This window comes from Pygocentrus nattereri, chromosome 2, assembly GCF_015220715.1.
Source record: "Pygocentrus nattereri isolate fPygNat1 chromosome 2, fPygNat1.pri, whole genome shotgun sequence".
Classification (NCBI taxonomy): Eukaryota; Metazoa; Chordata; class Actinopteri; order Characiformes; family Serrasalmidae; genus Pygocentrus; species Pygocentrus nattereri.
The window spans coordinates 19,725,995-19,753,389 of NC_051212.1; the positions used below are offsets into that span (position 1 = coordinate 19,725,995).

The 27,395-nt window shown below is 40.2% G+C and overlaps 1 protein-coding gene across 1 annotated transcript in view; it reads left to right on the forward strand.

The window, feature by feature from the left end:
* Nucleotides 1-25,710, forward strand: part of fgf11a (fibroblast growth factor 11a) — a 95,379-nt gene extending 69,669 nt beyond the window's left edge. The window contains exons 5-6 of the mRNA XM_017710298.2: nucleotides 15,732-15,930; nucleotides 16,541-25,710. Of these exons, the coding sequence (XP_017565787.1) occupies nucleotides 15,732-15,930; nucleotides 16,541-16,677 (336 nt within the window). The 3' untranslated portion in view covers nucleotides 16,678-25,710. The remainder of the gene's footprint in view (nucleotides 1-15,731; nucleotides 15,931-16,540) is intronic.
* The last annotated feature ends 1,685 nt before the right edge of the window (nucleotides 25,711-27,395 follow it).

Sequence of the window (27,395 nt, forward strand, 5' to 3'; positions counted from 1 at the left end):
TTCTTCTCATTTCTTCAACATATTTAAAAAGACCATTTTCATACACACTGAACTCTTGGCATTTCATGAAATTTCAGCAAATAAACAAAACATGAATAGCTTACATGAAAAACTGAAGACATTTAGATTGACTGGTCAACTGTATATAATATAATAAAACTTATATTTGCATTGTTGTCTTTGTGACTCAAGGTTCCTACCAGTACCATGCAAAGAAATCAGAGCCATCATGTTTCTCTACGATGCATCACTCTGAATGTTTAGATCTGACTGAATTATGTAGAAATTGTGAAAAATCGAATTCCTCTTTAAACTGAAACAAGGAGGTTTATTTACTGCCAACTTTGTGGCAGAACACACCCTGACGATACTATCAGCTACCATTTACAATAAGATAGGGATCACCATAGTCACATGACCAGTCAGAGCGAGGGATGAGAGTGGAAGGAGAGAAATGTTAGAAAGCATTCTAAGTGTGCAGGCAAAACTGCTGCAACCTGGGAGTTTTAAACAGCATTAGTCACACTGGGACTCTGAATAGGACTCAACATCACAGTTCATGTACCCGCATACATGCACACACAGCCTCTTCTGAATTAATTTACTGCCCATTTCTTTCTGATGATTCAGTATTTAGTACTGTGAATAATGTATACCGCTGCAGATTGGTCCCAGACCAGACAGCTGTGTAAAAGCTGTAATATGTATTCTAAGAGTGCGCTGTGGATTGGGTGAATGTAAATGATGTGTGCTGCCTCATCTGTCTCTGCTGCAGTGACATTGGGGAGCGGAGCTGGAGACTTATCAGCTAGCGAGACTGCATGTCAATAATGACAGAGTCTATGAATGTGTAGGTGTGTCTGTGAATATTGTTTTGTGAATGTATTTGTCTGCGTGTGTGACTTTGACAGTGCAGAGCAAGTGTCTTTTTTATTGGGTGTTTGTTATCCTACACTGACTTTTTGGGACAGGCAGAAAAACAATATCAGAACCAAAAAAATCATCCTGACTTTTTAAAGTTTTATTTATTTATTTTTGTTTAAAAAAAAAAAAAAGAGCCTTGTTTCACAGTTTAAAACAAAGGGTACAACCATTTATTTGATTTAGGTTAAGATCCGGATTAGGTTTTGTGTTAAATACTTGCATTTACAGCATTTGTAATCCAGGAAAGTTTACAGTTTCATTGTGCAGAGGCAGCAAACAGTGTTAGGAATCTTGCCCAAAGACTCTTATTGGTATGGTGTGCTTGACCAGACGAAGAGTCAAGCTCCAATCTGCTGTGTGGGGAATACTATACCCACTATGCTATACCCACTGTACCAGCATATCATATCTCCAAAAAGAGAACTTTATAGCGAAAGAAAAACCTACTTTTCTTTTAATGTAAGTCAATAGAACCAGGCTTTTTTCCTAGTCATTTTGGGTCGCTTATTTTCCATTCATTATGAACTATACACACAATGTAAATTACAACAGGTATTTTCAAATGTCAAAAACTGAAATTATAAAAGTGGAGATACAAGGTTTTCTTCCAACAGCAGTGATATGCTATACCCACTATACCAACTTACAACTTGTAGTTAATACATGTTGGCTATTTTGTTACATATACATACATGCCCAATTCCATTGAAATTGAGACGTTGTGTAAAACATAAATAAAAACAGAATACAATGATTGGCAAATCCTTTTCAATCTATATTCAATTGAATACACTACAAAGACAAGATATTTAATGTTCAAATGGATAAACTTTATTGTTTTTTGCAATTATTTACATTTACATTTACAGCATTTAGCAGACGCTCTTATCCAGAGCGACTTACAAGAAGTGCTTTGTCAAACTCATTTTGAATTTGATGCCTGCAACACAAAAAAGTTGGGACAGGGGCAACAAAAGACTGGGAAAGTTTAGGAATGCTCAAAAACACCTGTTTGGAACATTCCACAGGTGAGCAGGTTAATTGGAAACAGGTGAGTGTCATCCATCCATCCATGCATCCATTTTCTAAGCCGCTTCTCCATCAGGGTCATGGGGGGGCTGGAGCCTATCCCAGCAGTCTTCGGGCGGAAGGCAGGATACACCCTGGACAGGTCACCAGTCCATCACAGGTCAGACAGACAGACACAGACAGTCACTCACACACTCACACCCAGGGGCAATTTAGCATGTCCAATTGGCCTGACTGCATGTCTTTGGACTGTGGGAGGAAACCAGAGAACCCGGAGAGGACCCTGATCACCTGGCCGGGGAATCGAACCCAGGCCCTCCTTGCTGTGAGGCAACAGCGGGTGAGTGTCATGATTGGGTATAAAGAAAGCATCCCTGAAAGGCTCAGTTGTTCACAAGCAAGGATGGGGCAAGGTTCACCACTTTGTGAACAACATTGTTGAGAACAATGTTTCTCAACATGCAATTGCAAGGAATTTATGGATTTCATCATCTACAGTCCATAATATCATCAAAAGATTCAGAGAATCTGGAGAAATCTCTGCAAGTAAGCGGCAAGGCAGAAAACCAACATTGAATACCTGTGACCTTCGATCCCTCAGGCGGCACTGCATTAAAAACCGACAGGTTTGCTTACAATGTCTGTGGTTTTATGCACGAGAAACAGTTCTGAGCAGCTCATCTGAGATGGACTGACGCAAAGTGGAAAAGTGTCCTGTGGTCTGACGAGTCCACATTTCAAATTGATTTTGGAAATTATGGACGTCGTGTCCTCCGGGCCAAAGAGGAAAAGAATTGTCCGGATTGTTACCAGCGCAAAGTTCAAAAGCCAGCATCTCTGATGGTATGGGGGTGTGTTAGTGCCCATGGCATGGGTAACTTGCACATCTGTAAAGGCACCATTAATGCTGAAAGGTACATGCAGGATTTGGAGCAACATATGCTGCCATCCAAGCAACGTCTTTTTCAGGGATGTCCTGCTTATTTCAGCAAGACAATGCCAAGTCACATTCTGCAAGTGTTACAACAGCGTGGCTTCGTAGTAAAAGAGTGCGGGTACTAGACTGGCCTGCCTGCGGTCCAGACCTGTCTCCCATTGAAAATGTGTGGCGCATTATGAAGCGCAAAATACAACAACGGAGACCCCGGACTGTTGAGCAACTGAAGTTGTACATCAAGCAAGAATGGGAAAGAATTCCACCTACAAAGCTTCAACAATTAGTGTCCTTAGTTCCCAAACACTTATTGAGTGTTGTTAAAAGGAAAGGTGATGTAGCACAGTGGTAAACATGCCCCTGTCCCAACTTCTTTGGAACGTGTTGCAGGCATCAAATTCAAAATGAGTGAATATTTGCAAAAAACAATAAAGTTTATTTGTTTGAACATTAAATATCTTGTCTTTGTAGTGTATTCAATTGAATATAGGTTTAAATGGATTTGCAAATCATCTTATTCTGTTTTTATTTATGTTTTACACAATGTCCCAACTTCATTGGAATTGGGGTTGTACTTACATGTTGGCACTGTACCTCCAAAATGTTCATTTTAAAAGAGAAGGAGAAAAAAGTCTTAACTTGTAATGCCAGTGAATGTAAGAAGTAATTTTGGAGCATTCCTATGGTCAATTCATCTTGAAATTTTAACACAATCCAAATAGTAACTGGATTTTTTTCTTACCAACTTTATTGTTATTATGTACATATATACTCATACCTCCAACACATTCCAAAAAACAGGGAAATTAGGAACACTGTGAAATCTAAATAGGTGATGCCACCTTGCTTGGGTAAAGGACCATCCAGGAAAGGCCTAGTGCTTTGTAAGCAAGGATTGGGTGACTTGGCCAAAAATGCATCAGCAAAAAATCCAGTAGTTTAAAAATAATATTCCTCAAGGGTCAAAAGATTTTGAATTCTGTGTGTGTAAACAGCAAGGTTGAAAATTGTCTGCCCATGAGCTGCCACATGAGCTAGTGAATACTGTAAGGAACCACTGTCAATAAACACATTGCATCCACAAATGCAAGTTAGGGCTGTACCATGCACAGCTGAAGACATAGGTCAACTGCACCCAGAAACACTGCTGGGCTTGAGCTCATCTGAATTACACTGATGTATAGAAGAAATGCGTATTGTGGTCTGATGAATCATCTTTTCAGATTGTTTATTGAAATAATGGATGTTTAATGGATGTTTTGTGAGCCTGGTTGCATAATAAGAAAGTGCAGGTGCTAGACTGGCCTTCCTGTAGTCCAGATATGGAACATAAAAAATATAAAAATACATATTTTGACATACGTCAGAAACCTAGGACAGATTTTTGATTCCACATCGTAACTTGGTGTTTGTGGTTTGGAAATGTATGTGCTTGACTTTGATGGTGTATGGATGGTGTTGATGGTACAAAGTATTCCACTCTGTGTGTGTGTGTGTGTGTGTGTGTGTGTGTGTGTGTGTGTGTGTGTGTGTGTGTGTGTGTGTGTGTGTGTGTGTGAGGTGTTGGCAGGGTGATTACTCACCTCAGGTACTGGCGGCCTCTGCTCTGCCCCTTTACCCTATCATCCTAGTACACACACACACACACACACACACACACGGATGAATGTACATACATGCTCACACACACATACACACACAGACACGCACACACACTCACGTTCACACATATACACTGATGAGGTAATTAGTCTGTTGCTGTCGACCCTGAATGACTGCGACTAACCTCAGGGACCACCCAAAGCCCACACACACACATACTCGTGACCTTCCACTCCCTGTTCAGAAACACACACTCATCTTTTTTCCCCCAAGTCAGCAATCTCTCTCCTCCTGTCTTTATCCTCTCTCTTCTCACCCACCCTCTACTCTTTTATGTACACACACACACACACACACACACACACACTCTCTCTCTCTCTCTCTCTCTCTCTCTCTCTCTCCCCTCTCTTCAAACCACCCTGTTCCATTTTCCAGCCCAACATCAGAGAAATGAGAGCATAAAAGTTTCTGTAAACAAAGGAAAATGGAGTGAAAAACAAAAATGAAAGGACAGAGACACAGTGAGTCAAAGAGAGAGAGAGACAAAGAGAATACGCAAACAGTGAGAGAAGAAGAGAGAAAAAGGAAGAAAGCCAGAAGAGAGAAGAGAGAGATAGACTGAGGCGTGAGAGGGAAGAGAATGGCAGAGAGAGAAAGAAAGAGAGGAGGAGAGAATGAAGAAGAGAATGAGAAAGTGGGAGAAAGAAAAAGAAAGTGGAGAGGACAGAAGGAGAAGACATAAAAGAGAAAAAAAGTGAATAAGAGGGAAAAAAAATATTGAAAGAGAAAGAACAGTGGGGCACAGTAAGCTGCACTCTTCCTCTATGGAAAATACCCAAACCTCCCTGTAGGCTGTGCTGGTGAAGGTGAGAGGCAGAGGACACACTCCACTCTCCAGCTGTTCGCAGGTCAGTGGTGCAGAAACGTGCAGGTGTTCAGACAGCCCTGCTCTGCTCCTTTATCTGACCTTGGGTCAGCCTACAGCCCTTAAAACTCATAACACACATAACTACAGAGAGATGAGCTGAGAGGCAACAGAGAATGCATACTAGCCTCCTTCTGTCCTTCATACATCTAGTTTCAAGATGTTTGTTTACTGACCGTTCACTTCTCTTGATAGACATGTTAGCCATTTACTAAGGCAGCAGCAAATTTCTCAGAACCTAACTGTTAAAGTGATCAAAAATCAGATTTTCCCCTTACCCCAAATGGTTAATTAAATCATTTAAATTAAATACGTACATTTATTTAGTCTGATGATCCAGAACATCTTGCCTTCTAACATTACCTGCTCATCTATTGGAGTGAATGATACTGAGTTACTGAGTTACTTTAACACATACTTTCAAAGTGCATTTGTGTCGCATGAGGAGTTCAATGTGTGTTGGCGTGTTAATGCCCAGCTTGCTGGTTTTAAGCCTGTAAGCGGTTTCGGAGGTTGCCCGCATGTCTGAGCCAGCAGGGGAAATCAAATACTTGTCACAGTTTTTCCACTAATGCTTATTGACATTTCTTTGAGGCCTTACATCAATCCTGCCATCGGACAGATTTCAAGCCATGCACAGCAAATAGTTAATGTCAATGTGAACACTTTCTGTGGTACATTTACATTTACGGCATTTGGCTGACGCTCTTATCCAGAGCGACTTACAATTTGATCATTTTACACAGGCAGGCCAAGGTGGTGTTAGGAGTCTTGCCCAAGGACACTTATTGGCATAGTGTAGGGTGTTTGCCCAGGTGGGGATTGAACCCCAATCTAAAGTGTAGAAGGCAGAGGTGTTACCCACTACACTATCCCAACCACCTATTTGACTGTGGATGTTCCTTTCAGTGGAATGCCCATGGATGGCCTGCAATAGTGATAAACATCAGTAACACAAAAGTGTCTTTCTGTGTTATCCTAACATATTCTTCCCTATTTCTTCCTTCCATTCTTATCTTACTGTGTCCTCACATCTTGTCTTTTCAACCGTCCTCTTTGCCATTCACATAAATGTCAAACTGGACTGCTTTTTGAGGCATTACACAGGGAGCAAACAAATATTTGAATAATTTTATTGGCTGAGTTTAATATATTGGAAAAGAAATACATAAAACATGCAATACCCTTTGTAGCATTTCTCCCAGTATGTTAAATGAATCAAATTAACAGAAACTGCATTAAAATGTGAAGATGAGTCTTCTCTATAGAGGACCTGTTAACTTATTTTCCACTCAGAAAATCAACAAAACATGTTATTTGAGCAGGGGCACCCAAATTTTGCATATGACTGTTTGTGAGCCTTTAAAAACAGTAACAAAAATAGCCTCTTTAAATCTAAGAGATAAAGAGAGGTTGAAAATCGGTTCTTTTGGTACGTAAATATACACAAGCTGTAGACCTCAGGGGGATAAAATAAAATGTATGAAAAAAATAGCAGCTGGGCCTTTTAATATTGGTACTATTACCTATTCATAGGATTTATTATTCAGTAACTGTTATGAGTTACTATGAAACATATGTAAGTTGTATAGTTATGACACTGAGGAACTGAACTGTAGACAAATACAAGCCCTGGGGGTTAAATGAGTTAATCTTGCTGTCTATGGGATAGACACTGGTTTAGCAGTGCAGTGCTGGATCATGGGTACTCTCATGACTAAGTGCTGGGTGAAAGTGTGCCACCTGCTGCTGATTCATAGTAATACAATTTTCCTTTAAAACTGCAGGCAGGACCGTTAAAGGGAAATTCTTCCATATTGAAGATGAGCTGCTTTTTCTTTGAGACAGGAATATAAGACAAGAGCACTGCCACGGCAGTGTAGCCTCCATTAGTGGGTGTAAAGAAAGAGTGACAGAACGAGTAAGAGCAGGATAGCAGAGAGGGAAAGGAATGAGGGAAGAGGAATATAAGTGAAGAACGGAACAGACAAATGGAGCAGGAGAGGCAGAATGGTTTAGAGGAATTGAGGAAGTGCATAGAGAAACCTACACAGAGTGAGAGAGAATGTATCCCAATTGCATACTAAATACTACTATTATGAAATAGGCTTATACATTGCCTACCAATCTTAAAGGCCCATATGCTACATTTTTCTTGTGTTTTATTTTTTCCATAGAGGTCTACTTGTGATGTTTTGTGGTGTTATGTACCAGAACACATAACTGACATATGTATTATATTTAAATATGATCATTAAGATTAAGGCTTTTGTTACTGTGCCTTTAAGAGAGATGTATGAGAGCTCTGTTCTGATTGGCTGCTCTGTGTTGTGCCTCTTTAAAAAGCAGTCTGCACAGAAATACTTATCATAACATCAGCATGATTGGACAGGGCTAATATGCTGTAGACTCAATAGGCAGATATACACCAGATAAGTACACCTCTGTGAATTCTCACACTGCCAGTTTTATCAGATCCATTTACCATATAGGTGCACAGAATCCCCAGAGAGCAGGTATTATGTGGGTGGTGGAACATTCCCAGCACTGCAGTGACACCGATGTGGTAGTGCGTTTGTGAGTGTGTAGCGCTGGTATGAGTAGATCAGACACAGCCGTGCACCTGGAGTTTTTAAACACCTCAGTATCATTTCTGGACTGAACCGTCCACCAACCATAAAATGTCCAGCCAACAGCTTCCTGCAGGCAGCATCCTGTGACCATTGCTGAAGCACTAGAGGATGACCAACACAAACTGTGCAGCAATAGATTAGCTGTCTCTATAAGGTGGAGCAACAAGGTAGGTGTGTCTAATAAAGCGGACAGCAAGTGGACACCACGTGAGTATCACTGCAGTGCTGAGAATGATCCACCACACAACTAACACCTGCTCTGTGGTGGTCCCGTCCATTGAGGAAAATGGTATAGGGGGCTAACAAGTTCTGCAGAGAAGAAGATGGACTACTGTCGAACTACAAAGTGCACCTATATGGTAAGTGGAGCTGATATATGGATGAAGAATGTCACTACAAGTTAGCTATACTTAATGAAGTGGCTGGTTGATGCATGTGAATGTGTTGGATTTTGTGACATCACAGAAACAGTGAATTCAAAACAGGCAAAACAGTGGAGTAAGCACTGAAACAAACTACAACATTGTAGGCTACTTTGCAGTTAGTAACAATTTTAGAAATGTTTTATTAAGGACATCCATGAGAATTTGACTGTATTTAGCCATAAGAGCATTAGTGAGGTCAGGACCTGATGCTGGACGATAGTTCTGGATTATCTTTCTCTTCCTCTCTGTCTGTCTCCTTCACACTCTTTATGTATTCCATCTCTCTCCTTTCTAGTTCTCTCTCCCTCTCTGTTTATGTATTCCCTCTTCTTACTCAGAGTTGTTCTTATTTATTGATGGTCTCTAAGGGGCTGCTGGGCTTTAAGAGGCCGCACTGGACCCTTTATAGTTTAATGAGGAGGCATTGGGTAGCCGCCTATGTAGAGGGTCCTAATTACTGCCTAACTCCATGTCTGGAGTTAAAGTACACACTATACACATACACACACATACACACACACCCCACTTCTTTCTCTCTTGTTCTCTCTATCTTGTTCCCATCCTGCACTGTCCTCTGGGAGCCTCAATTTAATTCACTTAATTCCTCAATTAATTAATTAATGCTAGAGGAAGGCTTGGACTTAAGCCCCCGCTATTTGCTTCCAAAGATGTTTTACAATGAGGGCAAGATTTAATAGGTGGACACATATATGCACAAGACAGGATCTCATGTGTCAAAGACATGCACTTTTTTAAAAATAGTTTTAAAGGGAGAAGACATATGTTCAATAAATACTTCTGCATTTTTCAAACCAGTCTGCCACATCTGTAGCACATGGTCATTTACCATGCACAATCATGTTTGATGTGTTACCTTGTGCTTACTAAAAGAACAGAACCTGAAGTCAGGCTTATAACAGAAGCCAACTGGCAGTAGTTGCAGTATCCCATTTTAAGACCAAGAAGATCAAGAGGAACTTCATCCTTCCAACCATGTACCACTGTACAGTGGAACAAAACAACCTCCTCCAGGGCCAGATACAAGACAGGGCCTGTGTTTACATTATAGGTGATAGATACTCCACCCAAGAGGAGGGCTTGGCCGGAGTACTGCAGAGTCCGGGCAAGGTCTTGATTGACCCTCTCAGTTTGGCCATTGGACTCTGGGTGGAAGCCAGAGGAGTGGCTCACAGAGGCTTCCATGAGCCGGCAGAAGGCCTTCCAGAAACGGCTAGCGAACTGGGGGTCCTGGTCAGACACCAGATCACTAGGCAGCCTGTAGACCCTGACCATGTGCTGTAACAGGAGCTCTGCTGTCTCCTTGGCAGATGGAAGCTTGGGCAGTGCCACAAACTTGCAGGCCTTGGAGAAGCGGTTCACAAGGACCAGGATGACTGTGTTGCCCTTGGAGGATGGTAGGCCTGTGACAAAGTCCAGGGAGATGTGAGACCATGAACGCGCAGGGATGGGCAGCGAGTGGAGGAGACCTTGGGGCCGTGACTGGTGTGCCCTGCAGCATGCAGACATCTCGCAAAACGCAATAAAGGCACGGATGTCTCTCTCCATGCTAGGCCACCAAAACCACCTGTGCAAAAAGTCCAGGGTCCTAGCTACCTCTGGGTGACCTGAAAAATGGGAGGCGTTCCCCCCATAGGAGTACCCGTTGCCACACGACAGCAGGCATGGCGAGGGTTGAGGCACTTTGCCTATTGGACATAGGCCAGGTTCTTGTGGTCGGTCTAGACCACAAAGGGATGTTTAAATTGCTCAAGCCAGTGCCTCCGTTGCTCCTCCGACATCATAGTTGCATTCAGCTGGGGTAAGACAATGGAAGAAGCCTGGCCAGGCTACAGAACTCGATGGCATAATCCGACACTGAACAGGCTCCTTGGGAGAGGGCCAATGAGGGTTATGAAAGGTCGCCCGCATAGCCTTGGCAAAACTCTCTCCCGTTGGAGTGTCAGGAGAGTTCTGCTCCCACAGTGAGGTGGCCCAAGCCAAAGCCCTACCAGTCAACAGGGAGGTCATGTAAGCCACTTTGGACCTCTCTTTGGAGCCGGGAGGGTTGCTGCTCAAATACCAGAGAACACTGCAAGAGAAACCCTCTACAGGTCTCTGGGTCCCCAGCATATCTCTCTGAGGATCACCCCAGATGGGGTTCAGATCAGCAGGGGGAGGAGGAGTGGGAGCTAAGGCAGGAGCAGGGGCAGCAGCAGGGCTGAACCCTCGGTCTGTGCCCTGACCAGAAGGGTCAGCAGCTGCATCATGTCTTGAAACAGCTGCTCATGCTGGCCAATAATGGCACCCTAATTTTGCATGGCAGATTTGATGGGATCCACTTCTGCTGGGTCCATGGTGGTCACACCTTTCTGTAACGGGACGGTGGGGAGGCGGACCCATGCGCAGAAATGAAAACCAGAGAGAAAGAGTGATAATGAGTTTATTGGGGCACTGGACTACGAGTTTGAAACGTTGCAGTTGAGGCTGAACTAGAAAGGCGAAATGAAAGATAACAGAGAAAAAAAACACTTCCATTCCAAGAACGAAGGAAAGGCAGACTTTGCTTCAGTTATTTGCTCTTCTATTTCTTTGAGCTGTTTGTAGTAGCTCAAGAACCCTTTTTTTCTTGGCTTTAAGTAGCTCTGGGACAGTTTCTTTTCTCAGCCCTCTTTTCTTTTCTTTTTAGTTTTGGGGCAATTCCTTTTCTCAGTCTTCTTTTCTTTCCTGACACTAAGTACCGTACTGGTCACCCCTTTACAAAGGTGTGACAAATGCTACTGTTTTCTACGGTCTAAAGTAGAGGAGTGCACAGGTGTGTCAAGTTGGGTCTAATCAGCCCATGGGCTTCTGGGAATTGGAGTTCCCTGAAGTTATGGCCCTGTGCCGCTGCCGCTGGACACTCTGCCACTGTCACCCTCTGCTGGCAGCAGGCAGTGCCAACTGAACCCTTACACCTTTGTTTGCTGGGGTACCAAGCATGCTGAGTATGAATATATGCGCTAAAAATGGTGCAGACCATTGATTGGTCAAAAGCAGTCGCTCCATTATCAGGAGTCGTCAATGGTTTCAGATCATTCCATTTTTAAAAAAACACTAGCTAGCCAGAAAATTCATTGTGCCTTTGCACATAAAACTAAACGCAGAGAAAGGACTAAATCAGATCTGGAAGCAATTGTTGTTTATGTATACTGTTAGTACTACAGTCACATTAGAAATCATGTGACCACCACTCAACCTTCACAGAACCCCCATTTCATGGTCCTGTTGATCACTGAGAAAAGGACCCAGGGTTTAGATAACTCTGGGCTTGGGTTAGTAACTGTACTGTGCCGTACCACACAGGGTCATTCTGGATTTTTTGTATACTCAACAAAAAAAAGTATGTTTGAGGCCAAAGATCTGGGGAATTCCTTTAGGTTCACCACTGCATTACAGTGTGTAATGTAGTGTGTTTATGCAATTTCCAAAGGAAATATTAACCATAAAAATTAATTGCAGTCATTTTTGCTACAGAAACGTATCAAGGCAAATGTAGATAATTTATGAATAACATGCCGTTCCCCCTGCTGACAATGTGTATGTTCCAAAACTGGAAAAGAGAGAGAGAGAGAGAGAGAGAGAGCTAAGAGCAAGCTACTTATTCAGCTGCTCAGCTCACCAGTCACACCAAGGATTCCAATCAATCCTGAAAATTGGTTTGTTCCCTGACAAGGTTACAAAATGACGGGGGGAGAGGAGGGGGAGTTAGGGATGGAGGGAGCACTTGAGAAAGAGAGGGAGAGGGGAGGAATGGATGGATGGAAGGAGAAGCAAGAAAGAGACAGAGAGAGAGGGGGAGTAAGAAAGATGTGAAGAGTGAGATGTTAGTCTTTGCTTACTGACAGGCTCCAATCTCCTGAAGGGATTTAGAGACTGAAGGTGTTTGCTGCTTTGTGGGTATGAGGGTGAGATTAGGCTGCAGCACTGCTGTCCACCTAAAATGAGCTGAGTGAGTGAGTGTGCTAGCGTACACATATGTAACGTAGGAAAATAGTGGATAAAAGCGATGTGGGTTTGTTTGTGTGTGTGTGTGTGTGTGTGTGTGTGTGTGTGAGAGAGAGAGAGAGAGAGAGAGAGAGAGAGAGACTTTTGTATGATATCAGGACAAAAACATCCTGACTTTATAGAAAAAAAACAGGAGAAAAGGCTAATCTAGGTGTCAGGTCTTTTATTTATTAAAACGTAGAGTGTCAATTTTTTGTTGTTGTTGTTGTTTTTCTTTTGGCCAGGTCTATTTGATTTATTATATTTTGATATTTACATGGATATAACGCACATGGGACATATTACCATTACATGTAAATATTAACATATACATTAGTATGCAAAATTTTGGACAGCCCATCACATTTTGTTGATTTTCTATGTGAAAATAATTGCACATCCTTTAAACAGATCTCACTTCTGCACATTGTTATGCAGCATTACTGTGCATTACTGAACAAAATGAAACGAAGTGTGGCAAAGTTGTGGCAAATTTTATATTCAATATTTCCCAATTTGTTAAATCATCAAATCAAATTTATTTGTATAGCGCTTTTTACAACTGATGTTGTCATAAAGCAGCTTCACAGAATTCCAGAAAAGACGAGGGGCGACAGTGGCAAGGAAAAACTCCCTCAGAGCTGCGGAAGAAACCTTGGGAGGAACTAGGCTCACCAGTGGGGGACCCATCCTCCTTTGATCAAACTACCTACAAGTGATTATACTACTAATATTAATAGCAGTAATATTAGTAGTAGTAATAGCTAGGAGTCTATGAAAACATCAGTGTAGGGTGGGCAGCTAGTCCAAGGTAGGTGGCAGTAGCTGGGGCGTGGGCAGCTGGTCCGAAGTGGGTAGCAGGAGGTCTCGACAGTCAGTTGTCCTTTAATGTCCGGCCGGACATGTGGGCGGTCGTATACCTGTAAAAAAGGCAGGGAGAGGGAATCAGTTTTATTCTGTCTGTTTGTACGTAAAACAGGGAATGTGAACATTTCCAGAGTGTGGCTAATGACTCCGGCTGATCTGACTATGACAGCTTAACTAAAAGGAGAGAACCAGAAGGACACACAGACATGGCAGCACTCTGAAACCGTTTGGCATCGCTCCACTCCACCGTCCACAAACCTGAGTGACCACATGCGAGCAGTGGGACGACAGCACCAGCGTCTCAGTTTACTATAATTCCCTGTGTCCACGGACCCCTGGATCTGCTGCCGTTATCTAAGGGGGAATATTACCTACCAAAAGCTAAACTGAACAAGTGAGTTTTCAGCCTAGTTTTAAAGACTGAGACTGTGTCTGAGTCCCGAACAGTTTCTGGATGAGTGAGCCCAGGTAGGGCTTTATATGTCAATAAAAGAATTTTATAATCAATACGGAATTTAACAGGCAACCGATGAAGTGATGATAGCACTGGACTAATATGATCAAATTTTCTAGTTTTAGTGAGGACCCTGGCTGCGGCGTTTTGGACTAGATGAAGTTTGTTTAAATTCCTGCTCGTACATCCTGACAGTAGCGCATTACAGTAGTCTAGCCTAGAAGTAATAAAAGCATGTACTAGTGTTTCTGCATCACGCAGGGACAGGGCATTTCTTATCTTGGCATTGTTGCGAAGATGTAGAAAAGCTGTCCTAGTGATGCTGCCTATGTGTTGATTGATTGATAAATCTGAATCAATTATGACGCCAAGATTTTTTGCTGCTGAGCCAGGTGTAACTGGAAAGTCAGCTAGATTTAAAATTAAATCTGGTCATTTATTTCTTGGACCCAGAAGGAGAACCTCTGTTTTGTTACTGTTTAGTAGGAGGAAGTTACGTGACATCCAGCATTTCACATCTTTTACACAGTCCTCCATTTTCTTTAACCTATATTTGTCATTAGCCTTGGCTGATATGTACAGTTGAGTATCGTCTGCATAACAATGCAAGTTAATGCCATGGTTACTTATAACTGTGCCTAACGGTAACATGTATAGTGTACATAATAATGGCCCTAAAATAGAGCCTTGCGGAATTCCAAGTCTTTTGAGTAGTTGGAAGATAAATTGTTTACACTGATGAACTGATAACATTCTTTTAAGTAAGATTTGAGCCACGATAGGGCTGTCCGTGACTCCAACCATGTTTTCTAGCCTTTCTAGGAGAATATTGTGGTCTATTGTATCAAAAGCTGTGCTGAGGTCAAGTAGCACTAAGAGAGATATGTAGGCTTGATCAGAGGCAAGAAGAAGATGATTAGTTATCTTAACTAGAGCCGTCTCAGTGCTGTGATGTGGCCTGAATCCAGATTGGAATTTTTCATATATATGGTTCTTATGTAGATATGAACTAAGTTGTTGGGCCACAGCTTTTTCTAAGATCTTAGATATAAATGGCAAGTTAGAAATAGGCCTATAATTTGACAATATGCTAACATCAAGATTTGGTAAGAGCATTTCTATACTCTATAAGGCCGTCCTTCCAGGCAGAGTGGAACACTTCCAGCTTGGTTTGTCGCCATTTCTGCTCTAGTTTCCGGGTTTTATCGTTGTACCATGGGGCGAGTTTTTTCTGCCTTATTCTTTTTATTTTAAGTGGCACCACATTTCCTAAAGTAGATCTAACTCCATTGGGTCTGATGGAGTGAAAACTGTGGTTGATAGTTCAAGGAGATTTTCTATAAATTGTAGAGCGGTAGGAGGTTTTATTGAGCGCTTTGTAGAATAGCGCGGGGACGTACATATATTATGGCTAAGTCGTAGCTCATATGAAATTAGGTAATGGTTGGAGATTGCTGAGGTTTGCGGTAGGATATTAAGCTTGTCTATGTTAAGACCTAGTGTCAAAACTAAATCTAACATGTGACTACAGTAGTGTGTAGGCCCTGTTACATTTTGGGTAAAACCAAACTCAGTAAATTAATATAAATTGTGAACATGTCCAAAGCTACAGTTCCCTGTAGTTGGTGTCTTAACCTATTTTCACTTAGAAAACCAATAAAAGATGTCCTTTGACCAGGGGTATTCAAACTTAGTGATATGGCTGTATATAATATATAGGACTTGATATTATTATACACATGAGACATATTATTGTTACATATAGCTACTTATAAACATATGAAATGAAATGCGTCACAGCCCCCTCAACTCACGCTGAAAATATCTCAATATCTTACTGGCGAAATATCAACATTTGTAACCTGTTTTCATTATAACTAACTCTGTAACTGTATGTGTGTGTTGTGTGTTACAGGAACACTTCACACCGGAGTGTAAGTTCAAAGAGTGTGTGTTTGAAAATTACTATGTGACCTATTCATCCATCCTGTATCGGCAAACGCAGTCTGGACGAGCCTGGTACATCGGCATCAACCGCGATGGGCAGGTCATGAAGGGCAACCGGGTCAAAAAGACAAAAGGAGCTGCCCATTTTCTGCCCAAACTCATCGAAGGTGCGCTAGCTATGATATTCTCTGTCTGCTGAACACACATCCACTGCTGAAAAGGCACTGACAATACTGTATTTGAAGGAGAAAAAGTTGTTGCCAAAGTCTAGCCTATTGAAGGTACACCATTCATTCATCATCTGCCCCAAGTTAATACGACTCTGCTATAGAAATCCACTGTACAGTCAGTGGAACAATAACGGGAGACACTTATTGTTGTTGGTAAATGCTTTTAATACATTTTAGCATTGTTTACAACAGCTAGAAAATAATAGAGATACTATCTCTCTCCCCTTTTCACACATTCTCTTTCACTTTCTATCTCCCTTTTTCTCCTTCTCCTGCCTCTTTTCTATTTTTCTCTCCTCTTTCCTCCCTCTTTCTTGCTTTCTCTTATCGACTCTTTTATTCTCTTTCTTTCTTCTTTTTTTTTACATATGGTCTCTCACTCTTTTTCATCCTCCTTCTTTCTTTTACCTCTTTGCTTATCATCTCTATTTCACTTTTTGTTTCACTCCTTCTTTCTCCCTTTCGTCATCTGTCTCTCCTACTCGTTCTCTGTTCTCTAACCCCATCTTTCTCTGTCTCTCTCTCTCTCTCTCTGTCTCTCTCTCAGTGGCCATGTACAGGGAACCTTCGTTACATGACATTGGTGAGCAGAGTCCACCTCGGAAAACAGCCAAAACTTCAGACTCTCCTGTCCACACACACGACAAGAAAGACCCGCCGCCACCCAAAACAAGCGCCTCCTAGCGTCTGAAGGAGCACAGACTGGCAACCACACCAACATACAAAGGGCATAGGAAAGGGCATGAGAAAAACACTGCTTGTAGTCCTGCTACTGACCCTGAGAACTCCATTACCCAAGATGCATCAGGGCTAAGTGAACTTGGCAGTCCTGGTGAAAAGCCTACCTTCAATCTCTTCCTGCTATGGTCTTCCAGTTTGAACCTGGGAATTTTTTTAGCAATAAGAACCCTGGGCTGTCTGAGGGTGCACATCACAGGAGAAACAAGCTGCAAAGAAAGAAAGAAAAAGAAAGAAAGATCCGTTTGTTTCACCCTTGTGTTCACCCGACATGTGTCAGTTTCATACATATCTCCTCTGTGTAAGGGTTTTTTTCCCTGACACTGAAACCTGTCCCCCCAGCTCAAGCAGAACATGACATTGAAAGGTCCTGGATCTTGGCAGATCTTGCCGATCGCATTGTTTTGGAAGCATCTGCTCACGCTAATCCTGCCTGATAGCTCAGCAACCTCCGCAATCCCCTCCTCCATCTCTAAGCCCAGTGTAATCTCCTCTTCTTCACCTTCTCTGCTGTTTGATTAGTTTGTGACATAGAGTCAATTTTCCACTCCACAGCACAGGAAATGCCCAGCATGCTCTCCAGAGGACCATTACAGCATACTCATACACATGCATACACACCCACACGCATATCACCAGACAACAAAAGAAATTTCAGATGTAGAAAATAAACACATACTCTCCCCTTTCTGTATGATAATGCAGATAGTTACACCCCAAGGAGGTAAAAAGTCTTTCTCCTTTTTTGTTTATACACAATAGCCCCAAAACTGATGAAAGTGTGTGTGTATTTGTGCGTGTGAGGTGACTCATAACTGCGGGAATTGAGGTATATTATTGCTTTCTTTTGATTAGTTTTCCTCTGCACATTATGCCCCGGGAGCAATATTTTTCTGCTGCTCTATCCTTTCCTCTCCTGTTTGGGTTCATTTTGTTTCAGTGCAGGAGGCATAATTTGCTAACCAATGAGCTTGCAACTTTCTTCAAGTTCACGGCCTTATAATCAATTTTGTTCTATCACTTTTGGCCCAAAGCAAAGGCAGATATTCCCAGCAAAATAAAACCACAAACAATAAGATTTTCTACCTTTTATTTTCCTAATATTACAGAGCATATGCCATGTGGTACAGATTTATGAGAAATGGCTTTGAGATCCTGTGCTTCAGTAGATGGTCCCAAATTCCAATATCATCACTGACTTCTGATCTTAGAGCAGCGGATTCCCTACAGGTATACTCAAATAATTTAGTGTGTACTGCATATCAGATATTTTAAGCCATACAATATATCACATTTCTTCATTCAGTCAAAAATGTCCATGCTAATTAAGCTTCATCTATTCATCTCTTATTGATATCAATAATTTCGGATAGCCTCTTGCTGGAATAGCTGAAACAACAATAAGCCTGGATTCAGCAACCTGAAAGAAGGTATGTTGGAGCAAATTAAAGGCAAGGAGAGTACACCAAGATTATGGGCTAGTAAAAGAGAAGATGGTAGAACAGCAGTGTTGGAGTTTAGATTAATGCAATAATCTTCTCTAACAGCAGCAGGGAAGAATGGTGGACACTTCTGCTTCCTACAAATGGAAATATAGTATTTAACAGATTGATTCATGAAGGTTTAGGATTCATTGCCATTTATTTATCATACTGTCTTCCAAAAGATGAAATGGAAATCTTACAATTCAACTTCCAGGGAAGGAACACAGAGAACATTCAAATCAAAAAGTAAAGTGCACCTTGATGTTTTTTAAAACAATAAAAGCTGAATCTGTAACCTTGGAGAATATGTAAATTTCATTATCCATGCTTTTTTATTGTATGACCAGGAGCTTTATAATACATTACAAAGAGATCTCCATTCATTATTTAACACTATGTCATTTTAAGGGCTATTATCATCTGAAACCTTCACAATGTTCTTCAAGAGCTGGGCTTCACTGACGATCATCTTTATAGGCTACCACAAAATATTAAGGCAGTAGAATGATCAGAAACCTAATGGGGACAAGAAGACAGGGAAGGCTTTGAAAACTGAAGGTAAAAGGAAAGGCCTTGGAGGTTAAGCCTTTGGTCTGATTAAGACCCTCTGGCCTGTGCTGGTTAATGACTTCAATTAAGCCACTAAATTGTTCTTTTAGTCTCTTGTACTCTCGTCTCATCTCTCATCTCTCCTCATCCTCTCATCTGCCTGAGGCAAAGCCCGCTCCTTGCATACATTTTTACAAACCTGACCATTTGAATTACAGGACTACTCCTACCACGGCCAATTACAGAGAAGATTTGCAGGTATTTTAGGGTTTGTAGATCTAAATAGCTGGAATTCAGGGGTACTAATGAAGAGGCTACAGACATTGACACTGTGCTTTGATTGGAAAACGCATTAGGCTTTAAAAAAGGGGATTACTTCACATTAAATTGGGTTGCCAAACTGGGTTCCACAACACTGCAGCGTTTAGTGTTCCTCCTCATTAAACACACCCGATTCAACTCATTAGGCCTTTGGGAGTTTAATTCTGAGTGTTAGAAGAGGAGAAATTGTAATCTCTGCACAGGAGCCCAGTCTGACACGGTGGGCTCTTCACACTTTATAGGTTTTACTCTAATGAAAGTTTGAATTAAACTAACTATGGACAAAACGAGTGTGTGATGAAATAGCCTAACTAGAGGCAAAAAGATCTGTCTGAATGACTTTCTGTCTATGATATTAATTTATATATACAGCACCTCTTGCATGCTTTACTTTTCACAGCATGCATTCTTTAAGCAGGAGGAGCTAGTGCTCGAAAGATGGGGGTTCATTTCTGTGCACAAAGGTCTTTGCTTGCTTGGCTATTTGTTAGCCATAAATTTAGAAAGGTGAAGATGGAAGTAAAGGGCTCATTCTAAGCTACATGAGTGGCACTAATGACAAGTTTTACTATAGCCAAACATTTTCAACACTTCTTGCTTTTCCATACAGTGGTCCAAAAGTTTGATACCACCTCTTTTTTGCATTCCTTTGTATTCCATTTAATACAAAGTTTTCATTATGAATTATATTATCAGCATAAACATTTCAGTAAAAAAGTTCAGTCTTTTCAATTTTAAGATGAATTTGAAATTTCTTAGTATTTGGTTTGTCACAGTGTGCACACAAACTGGCAGTGATTCTCAAGTTTGTGAAAAAGCCTGATTAGTAAAACAAATCCACCTGAAAGTCAGCTGAACAAGAGATAAGCCTTTAAAGGCATCAACATGGTCAGTGCCACAACAAAAATTAAATCTGAATTGTGAAGAGAAGCAGGGCAGAATTGTGTCTTTGTCTAAATTTTTCAAAATTCTAAAACTACTTATTTCCAGATTTCATGAAAGTAAAAGATTTTTTGTGTGGTCCCAGACTTGGATCCCACTGTATGTACAAAGATAGAGATGACTGTGTGTGGTCATAAAATTTTGCAAAAAAAAAAAAAGATTTTATCTGTATTTATAATGTGGTGGTTAAATGTGTTACTTGGTGCTGAGGTCAGTTGTTAACATTTTATCAGTGACAGTACATTTCGAGTCAACATTGTGTAGTTGTCAGTGCATGTGTATGTGTGTGTATGTGTGAGTGTGTGTGCTTGCATCTGCACTTATTTAACAGAAGTGAAAAAGCTGAAAGCGTACTTGAATAATTAGGAAAGAAACAGCAAATGAACAAAACATACTACCAGTTATAGCAGTGGTAAAGTAAAAAGTACAATATCTACAGGCTACTAATTTTTTAGACACCAGTAAGTCCTTAAGGGTACTTGATACTTGGAGAGAAAAGTGCATTACTGAGCTTTGCCTAAAGAGTAAAAGATTTTTGGCATAATATATTTGCATAATGTAAATGTCTTGAAAGCCAGGAAATATTATTAAAGTAATGTTGTTTTTTATAAGTACAATTACAGATTCATGAACTTTTTTCTTTCTTTTTTTTTATTCTTTTTTTTTATTTCTTTTTAAAACACTGGTGGTGGGAAAAGTGGTGACATTTCCCATTAAACAATCATACAATTCAGTGAAAGCAAGAAGCAATCATTAATTGCATAAATGAGAACATTATAAATTGCCTGATTATTTGTTTTACTGATTGTTAACAATGTAGTTGAAAAAAAAAACATTACATTCTAAAAGTAGTTGAAAGGTTTGAATACAGCATTTGCAGTCTGTTATAACCAACATGCAACTTCAATTAAATCCCACAATCAACACCAGAAGAGAGATGATACTAACCTGAATCTCTAGTTTGAAGTAAAAGCTTCAAAATTCCGCTAATCATGCAATTTTTTTTCTTTCTCTCCCACTTTAATTCGTCTCTTGAGAGAAGATAAAACTGTCTGGCCTTGTTTTCATGGGTCATGGTGATAAAATGTTGTTGGGCATGCTGCAGCTCTCTACTGCCTGCTCAGGCAACACTGAAACACTCCACTCCTGTTTATCTGAAGTGTGTTATCTTTAGATTTAGGCTTGGTTTCATCAAGCATAGTTGTGTATAACAAACTTCCAAAAAATTAGATGCCTTACAACAGGTACAAAGTTAAAAGTAGAGTTACTCAGTTTTCTCTGTGCACCAGTGGTTATTATTTGTAATGATTCATTTAGAGTTTTGCTTACGTGTGTTTATTGTTTAGCTTGTGTTAGTATCCACTTTCAAATGTTATATTGCAGTGTTGCTTATTCATAAATAGATTGATATCTTCAGACCAATACAGAGGACTCTGTATGGTTGCCCAAAAATGTGTTCTTTCATAGCAGTTCTTGCAATGCTTGACAGGTTTTACACGACATTGGTAAAAATGGCATTCAGTGAGAAATCTATTGAGTAATTGTGGTACTTAAGGTCTCACTGGAGGTCTCAGAGAGATTAAATGTACTTCTTTGTAATGTAATTGAGTTAATGTTAGCACGATAGCAAATTTGTCTCCAATCTGCCCAATTTCAAATATACTGCTACAATATAGTCCAGCTTGGAAGTGCAGCATTTCCAACCGGAATTCTGCATTATATAGAATCTAAATGAAACTGAACTCCAAAGAAGGTGATTAGGTTGAAAGGATTTTTACCAGTGTCCTGTAAAACAATGTCCAACCTCAAAACAGTTGCTATGAAAGAACATTTGTGGGCTAAACATGGATTGGTCAATTGTATTTTTATCATTTATTTGTGGTGTGGTGCTGTGTAGTGTGGTATGCTGTGCTGTTTTTTTTTCTTGGTTGCTTGTTTTCTCATGGTTGTGTGTTCTGGACTCCACTCTTCTCACTCCAGATTCATGTGTGTTTCTGACAAAGTACTATCAGAATTTCTTAATAATACACAGAATATGAAAGTGTGTGTATGTGAGTTGGTATAAAACTTGTGTAGGGCTACCAGGAAACCCATCTTTCCTCAGTTTCTCAGTAAGGAAAGAATAAGTACTGTTCTACATGGATGTATGTCATGCATACCTTCTCATTCTGCTTCATGTTATTCTGTTTATATATGTGCACAAACATTATGTACTGAATTTACTTGATTTAAATGTGTACATAATTTCCACATGAAGATAATTTCACTGGTAAGGTAACTCAGTCTTAACTTTTAATGCAAGATAATGTGATGCGTTTTGGAGCATTCTGCTGGCCCATTCATCATGAAATGAATGATCATAGTGAAAAGGGCTGCTGGCAGTGTTGGATGGTACAAAAATAACCTAGTAGACCACCAAAACTGTCACCATTAGTTAAACAGTACTTAAAGCTTTCATCTTTGAGATGTACAAAACAAACACAGAAGCTGCTGCTGTCCTCTGCATGAAGGACAGGTCACCCCAGACCTCAACATCATTGAATATGTTTGGGATTACTAGGATCGTGAGAAGCAGAAAACTTCAGCTGTTGTATTTAGTTGTTCTGCAAATGTTTCTGTTGTTTTCTGTTTTTCCCAATTAACTTTACTTAATGGCTGCTCAAATTTTATAGAGTGCTGAACATGATTTTGTTTTTAGTTCACTTAGTTTTAATAATGATTGTGTGACTGAATATTTTTATTCATGCAGAAACGATGGGCACATTTGAATCAAGTCAATTCAATGCATTCATTTTTTTCAACGAGTGTTTGTGTAAATGTCTGTGAGAGAGAGAGTGAGATAAGCGAGGCACATGTGATTACAGAAGACAAATCTGTACCTTGTTTCCTGGATAGAGAGTAGAATATCTAGCAGATTGAACAGATTACCTACAAATGCAATCAGGTGGCAGAGAAAACATGCCCAGTGAGAGTGATGCTCTCAGCCGGGCATGCTGCTTATTGTGTATGTGTCACTTTGAGGTGTAGCCCCAACCCTGTATCTGCAATGCAGCAGAAAAGACAAAAAAACCCAGCCCTCCTCACGTGGCTAAACCAAAGGGTTATCCCCTCCACGCCTGCTCGCTTTGCAGCCCTCACCGAAGCGTTTTGTTCCAGAGCCACCCTGCCTTGAATGTCATTACCCCCGTCGATTCCCACTGTAAGGCTGAACGTGTGTGTATGTGTGTTCTGTCTGAGAGAGACCCCTGCTGCATTTTAAAGGCAGCAACACTGAGACACATCTGCATTGCATAAGCAGCAGTTGTGCGTCAGTCCCTGTGCACAAATGTGGGTGGCTAAAGGTGACCTTTAAGACTGGAGGCTCTAAGAGCACTACTACAGTAATTATTGCACTTCCCTGTTGTCCCTTCACAGTGACTTTACTCCACTTTACCCCCGTGACTTTACACCCCGCCCCCCCCTCCACTGTGAGTTGTGGTGTTGTGGACGAGTCCTCACAGTTGTTAGCATCCATTGATTCAATTTAAGCAGTGCAGCTTTTTAAATTAATTTACTTAGTGAAGTATTGTGACCACAGGCCAGTTTCTCTGACATGTATTATGTCTAGTCATGGACTAAACTGCAAAGCTAAGCTAATGGTGTTACACCATTAAAAATCTGATTTAGTCTAGGCTTAAGATTTGTCTCACTCTGAGGAACTATCCAAATATTGTCACTGTAACTCCATAGTTTTTTAAATTACTAGTTTGTACACTATTTAAAAGCTGCTGGTGTTGGGTAAATTACGTAACATATTTACTCAAAATATATAATCTGGTACTTCTTATAAATTATATGACTAAAAACGTAATCAGTAACCTTTAGGATTACTTAAAAACTGTACTTTGGACTACATTTGGTCTTGTATATTTCCCCTCTTCTTCCTTTAAAGTAATTTCTAGACATCTATTAGTCAAATACTGACCACTCCCATCTTGTCTGTTTGAAGTTCAAACCATCCAAGGTACAGCTCTAAAATGCCCTCATACTTTCTTCATTTTTCTTTTCAGCAAAAATATATTGCTATCAGTCATAATTATGTTTATGGACACATTCAATTAAGAGGGTATTATTAGACCGATTTGTTGGCATTAACTAATCAAAATGCAATCCTTAAAACAGTAATCATAATTCGATCAAATATTTTTTTAAGTCTCCTACTCTGATTACAAGTATTTGACATTTATAATCAGATTACAGAAGCCAGAATATATCGCTGCTGTTGGAAAAAAAACACATATCTCCATTTTTGTTGTTTTCTAGTTTTTGACATAATTTGAAAATGCCTGTTGCCCTTTGTGTTGAAACTTCACGATGAATGAACTAAAAGAAATTCATTGATTTACATTAAAAATGAAGTATGTTTTTTTTTTTCTTCTCCAGTAAAGTTATCATTTTGGAGATATGTGATTTGGTCCGACAGTATGTAATCTGGTACTACCCAACACTGCCAGCTCTTCTTTACAGTGTTTCATGCTAAATGAGCCCATAAAGATACTACTTTGGTGGTATGAAGATATGAAATGTTGTTACCATAGCAACTAAGTGGAAGCTGACCTGAAATGGAGCCCTACTGTTTACCATTATTTGAAATATTTATCTTTGTACTAAAATTGCAAGCCTTTTTATTGGTCATAAATGCAGTCCTGTGCATGTATATGTGTGTCAGACAAGCACATTTTCATTCATTTTCTTTCTTCAAACCTGTCCAGTTGTTTGTCTGATAAAGGCCTAATTAGGACTAAATTGTTAATGAAATGCTGATGTGAGCATACACCTCTGTACCCTGACTAATAATGCAATTTTTTGATTCAGTCCAGTCTGGGGAAATCTGAAAAGACTGTTAGTATCTAAGGGTGTATTAAGAGTTGTGGACAGTAATGGACAGAGGCCTCCTCGCCTGCTTGCCTGGATTTCCTGCAGCAATATGGACTGCTCAGTTTTGGTTATCACTGTCTTATACACCCTTAATGAAACACACACACCTTATAGCCATGTGTGTGCCATATCCTGATTGAAGGAGTCAGCTTTATATCATACGGCTCCTGGAGGTTTTTGTATGTTCTGCATGGATGATCTAAATTATTGTCTTCCAAAAGGGATTTTAAAAACAAACTGTGTTACTTTTTTCTCCCCTTGTCTTCCAAACCAAGAGAGTTCAATAGTCTTCCAGTCAAAGCCACGATGACAATATTTTTATATCAAAGAACAACAAAAAAGGACAATCTCAGTGGAATCATGTAAGGATTGGCTCCCCCATTTCACAAGCCCACAGTGGAAAGCCAAACAAAAATGGCAGCAAAAAGAAGAAATCACATTGTATGATGGAAGAAGTCTCTAGGACAAAGGTTCAAAGACTTCTCACTGAAGCCTGAAGCAATATGACATGAATGAAGCATAGTGGAATCAACAGTACTCTAAAAGCATGCATGAACCGACATTTACTGGACACATTTAAAAAAAAGATGACCCCTATTTAATAAATCGGTACGACCCCATTCATAATACCTTACCCCATTCATCCTCGCCCCTGCATTTGCAATAGAAACTGTATCTATTTCTATAATAACTTACACAGAGTCTGAGGGAGACATATTATTGGATATTATTGAATAAAACTAATATATTTGTATGATTGTAAAAATTGTGTCTGTGTTTTCATTGTCTTTTGGGCTGGTTTTGAATTTTGCTGCTGTGTATGTTCTCTTTCAGTCATTTTACTGTCATGTTTTGAAGTCCAAAAGTCTGTTTTGAGCAGCCAGTGTGGGATAATGTGTTATCTGACAAAATAAGTGGCCAGTACACCCTGGTTATGGGTTTAGTCATTGTAAAATGAATTCTATGATGAATCAACTCCTTGTGAGCCAAAAAAACTGTTCATTCTGTGGAGGATGGCATAAATGCTATTAGCCATAGCTTCTGAACTAGCTCATGCCACTTTACTGAACTCTTAGCAAATTAATAATTACTACTACAAATAGCAATTGACATATCAACATGCAATTCAAGTTTGCACTCTAGTGCACTTATTGGTCATGTAAATATGCTCAGCGAGTTTATTTTTTACCTGGCAGAGTAAAGAATTCGCTAAATTATTGTTGGCTTCAGATGCAAGTGTTACCAAAGAGCAGTGGAGAAGATCTTTGATCACCACTGGAAAAAGTTCTGGTACTTTGTGTAGTGGAAAATGTCATAAAAGAACATATTTAAGTGTTTTACATTTTAAACTTGTTAAAGAAGTTACATTGATTGCATGATAGAGTAGGCCTACAAGATCCCCAGAACACATTTATCATCAAAAATGACGTGCCAATTAAAGGTAATGGAGCGACTAGCTTTGCCTCTTCAGTCCTTCACTCAGTTCAATGCAAAGGGTTACCAGTGGCAGTCCTGAGAAGCCCACACTAAGCACATTTTGTGCTTTTCTTCACTTAGAATACGCTTGAAGTATGTAGATCTAGATTTTGGATAATGAGCGTGAGCCTTGTGGCAAGTCTTCCTATATTAATTATTTAAAAAGTCACAGAACGGAGGAGGAAATTCTGTGAACGTAGCCTATATTACAGGAGGATTCTCTTGCCCTTTTAGTTCTGCAGCCTTCTAAAAGTGTCACCACACACCAACAGCCATATAAATCTCAGCACTTAAACCGAAGAATCGTATTTTAAGGTAATTGCTGAGATAACCGTGAATAATTCATATTAATGACTGAAAGAAATGGTGTAAGTCTACATCACATTAGCAGGGCTTCTCCCGAGCCAGAAGAGAATACATCAATATGCTGGTGTGGCCTCAAATCTTACATCTGAAAATGTATAATCCTTAAAAAAAAACACACATGTTCAAAATGGCCAACATCAATATGAACCCATATTCACCCTTCTCATAAAACAAGAGAGGTTAAAACCCCCAAAGAGCTGCAATGCTACCTACCCAACTTCAGTTCAGCTCAGTATAGGTCGTGTTTAACTAAGAATGCTTTTATATTTGTATAGTTTATTGCATTTCTGACCATAAATGTCCATTTGCTACTATTTGATCTATCTATGTATAACTTACACTGATGAACAACTTCAGTAAGTACACCTTCTTACATGTAGACTTTTTGTCCATTCAGCTCCACTTACCATATAGGTGCAGTATCTGTAACTGTAATCCATCTGCATAATTTGTTAACCCCCCTTAACCCTATTCCTCTAAGGCAGGACCCCCACAGCACCATGGCAGAGCAAGTATTATGTGGGTGGTAGATTATTCTCAACACTGCAGTAACGCTGATGTGGTGGTGGTGTGTTAGCGTGTGTTGCGTTGGTCTAAGTGGATCTGACA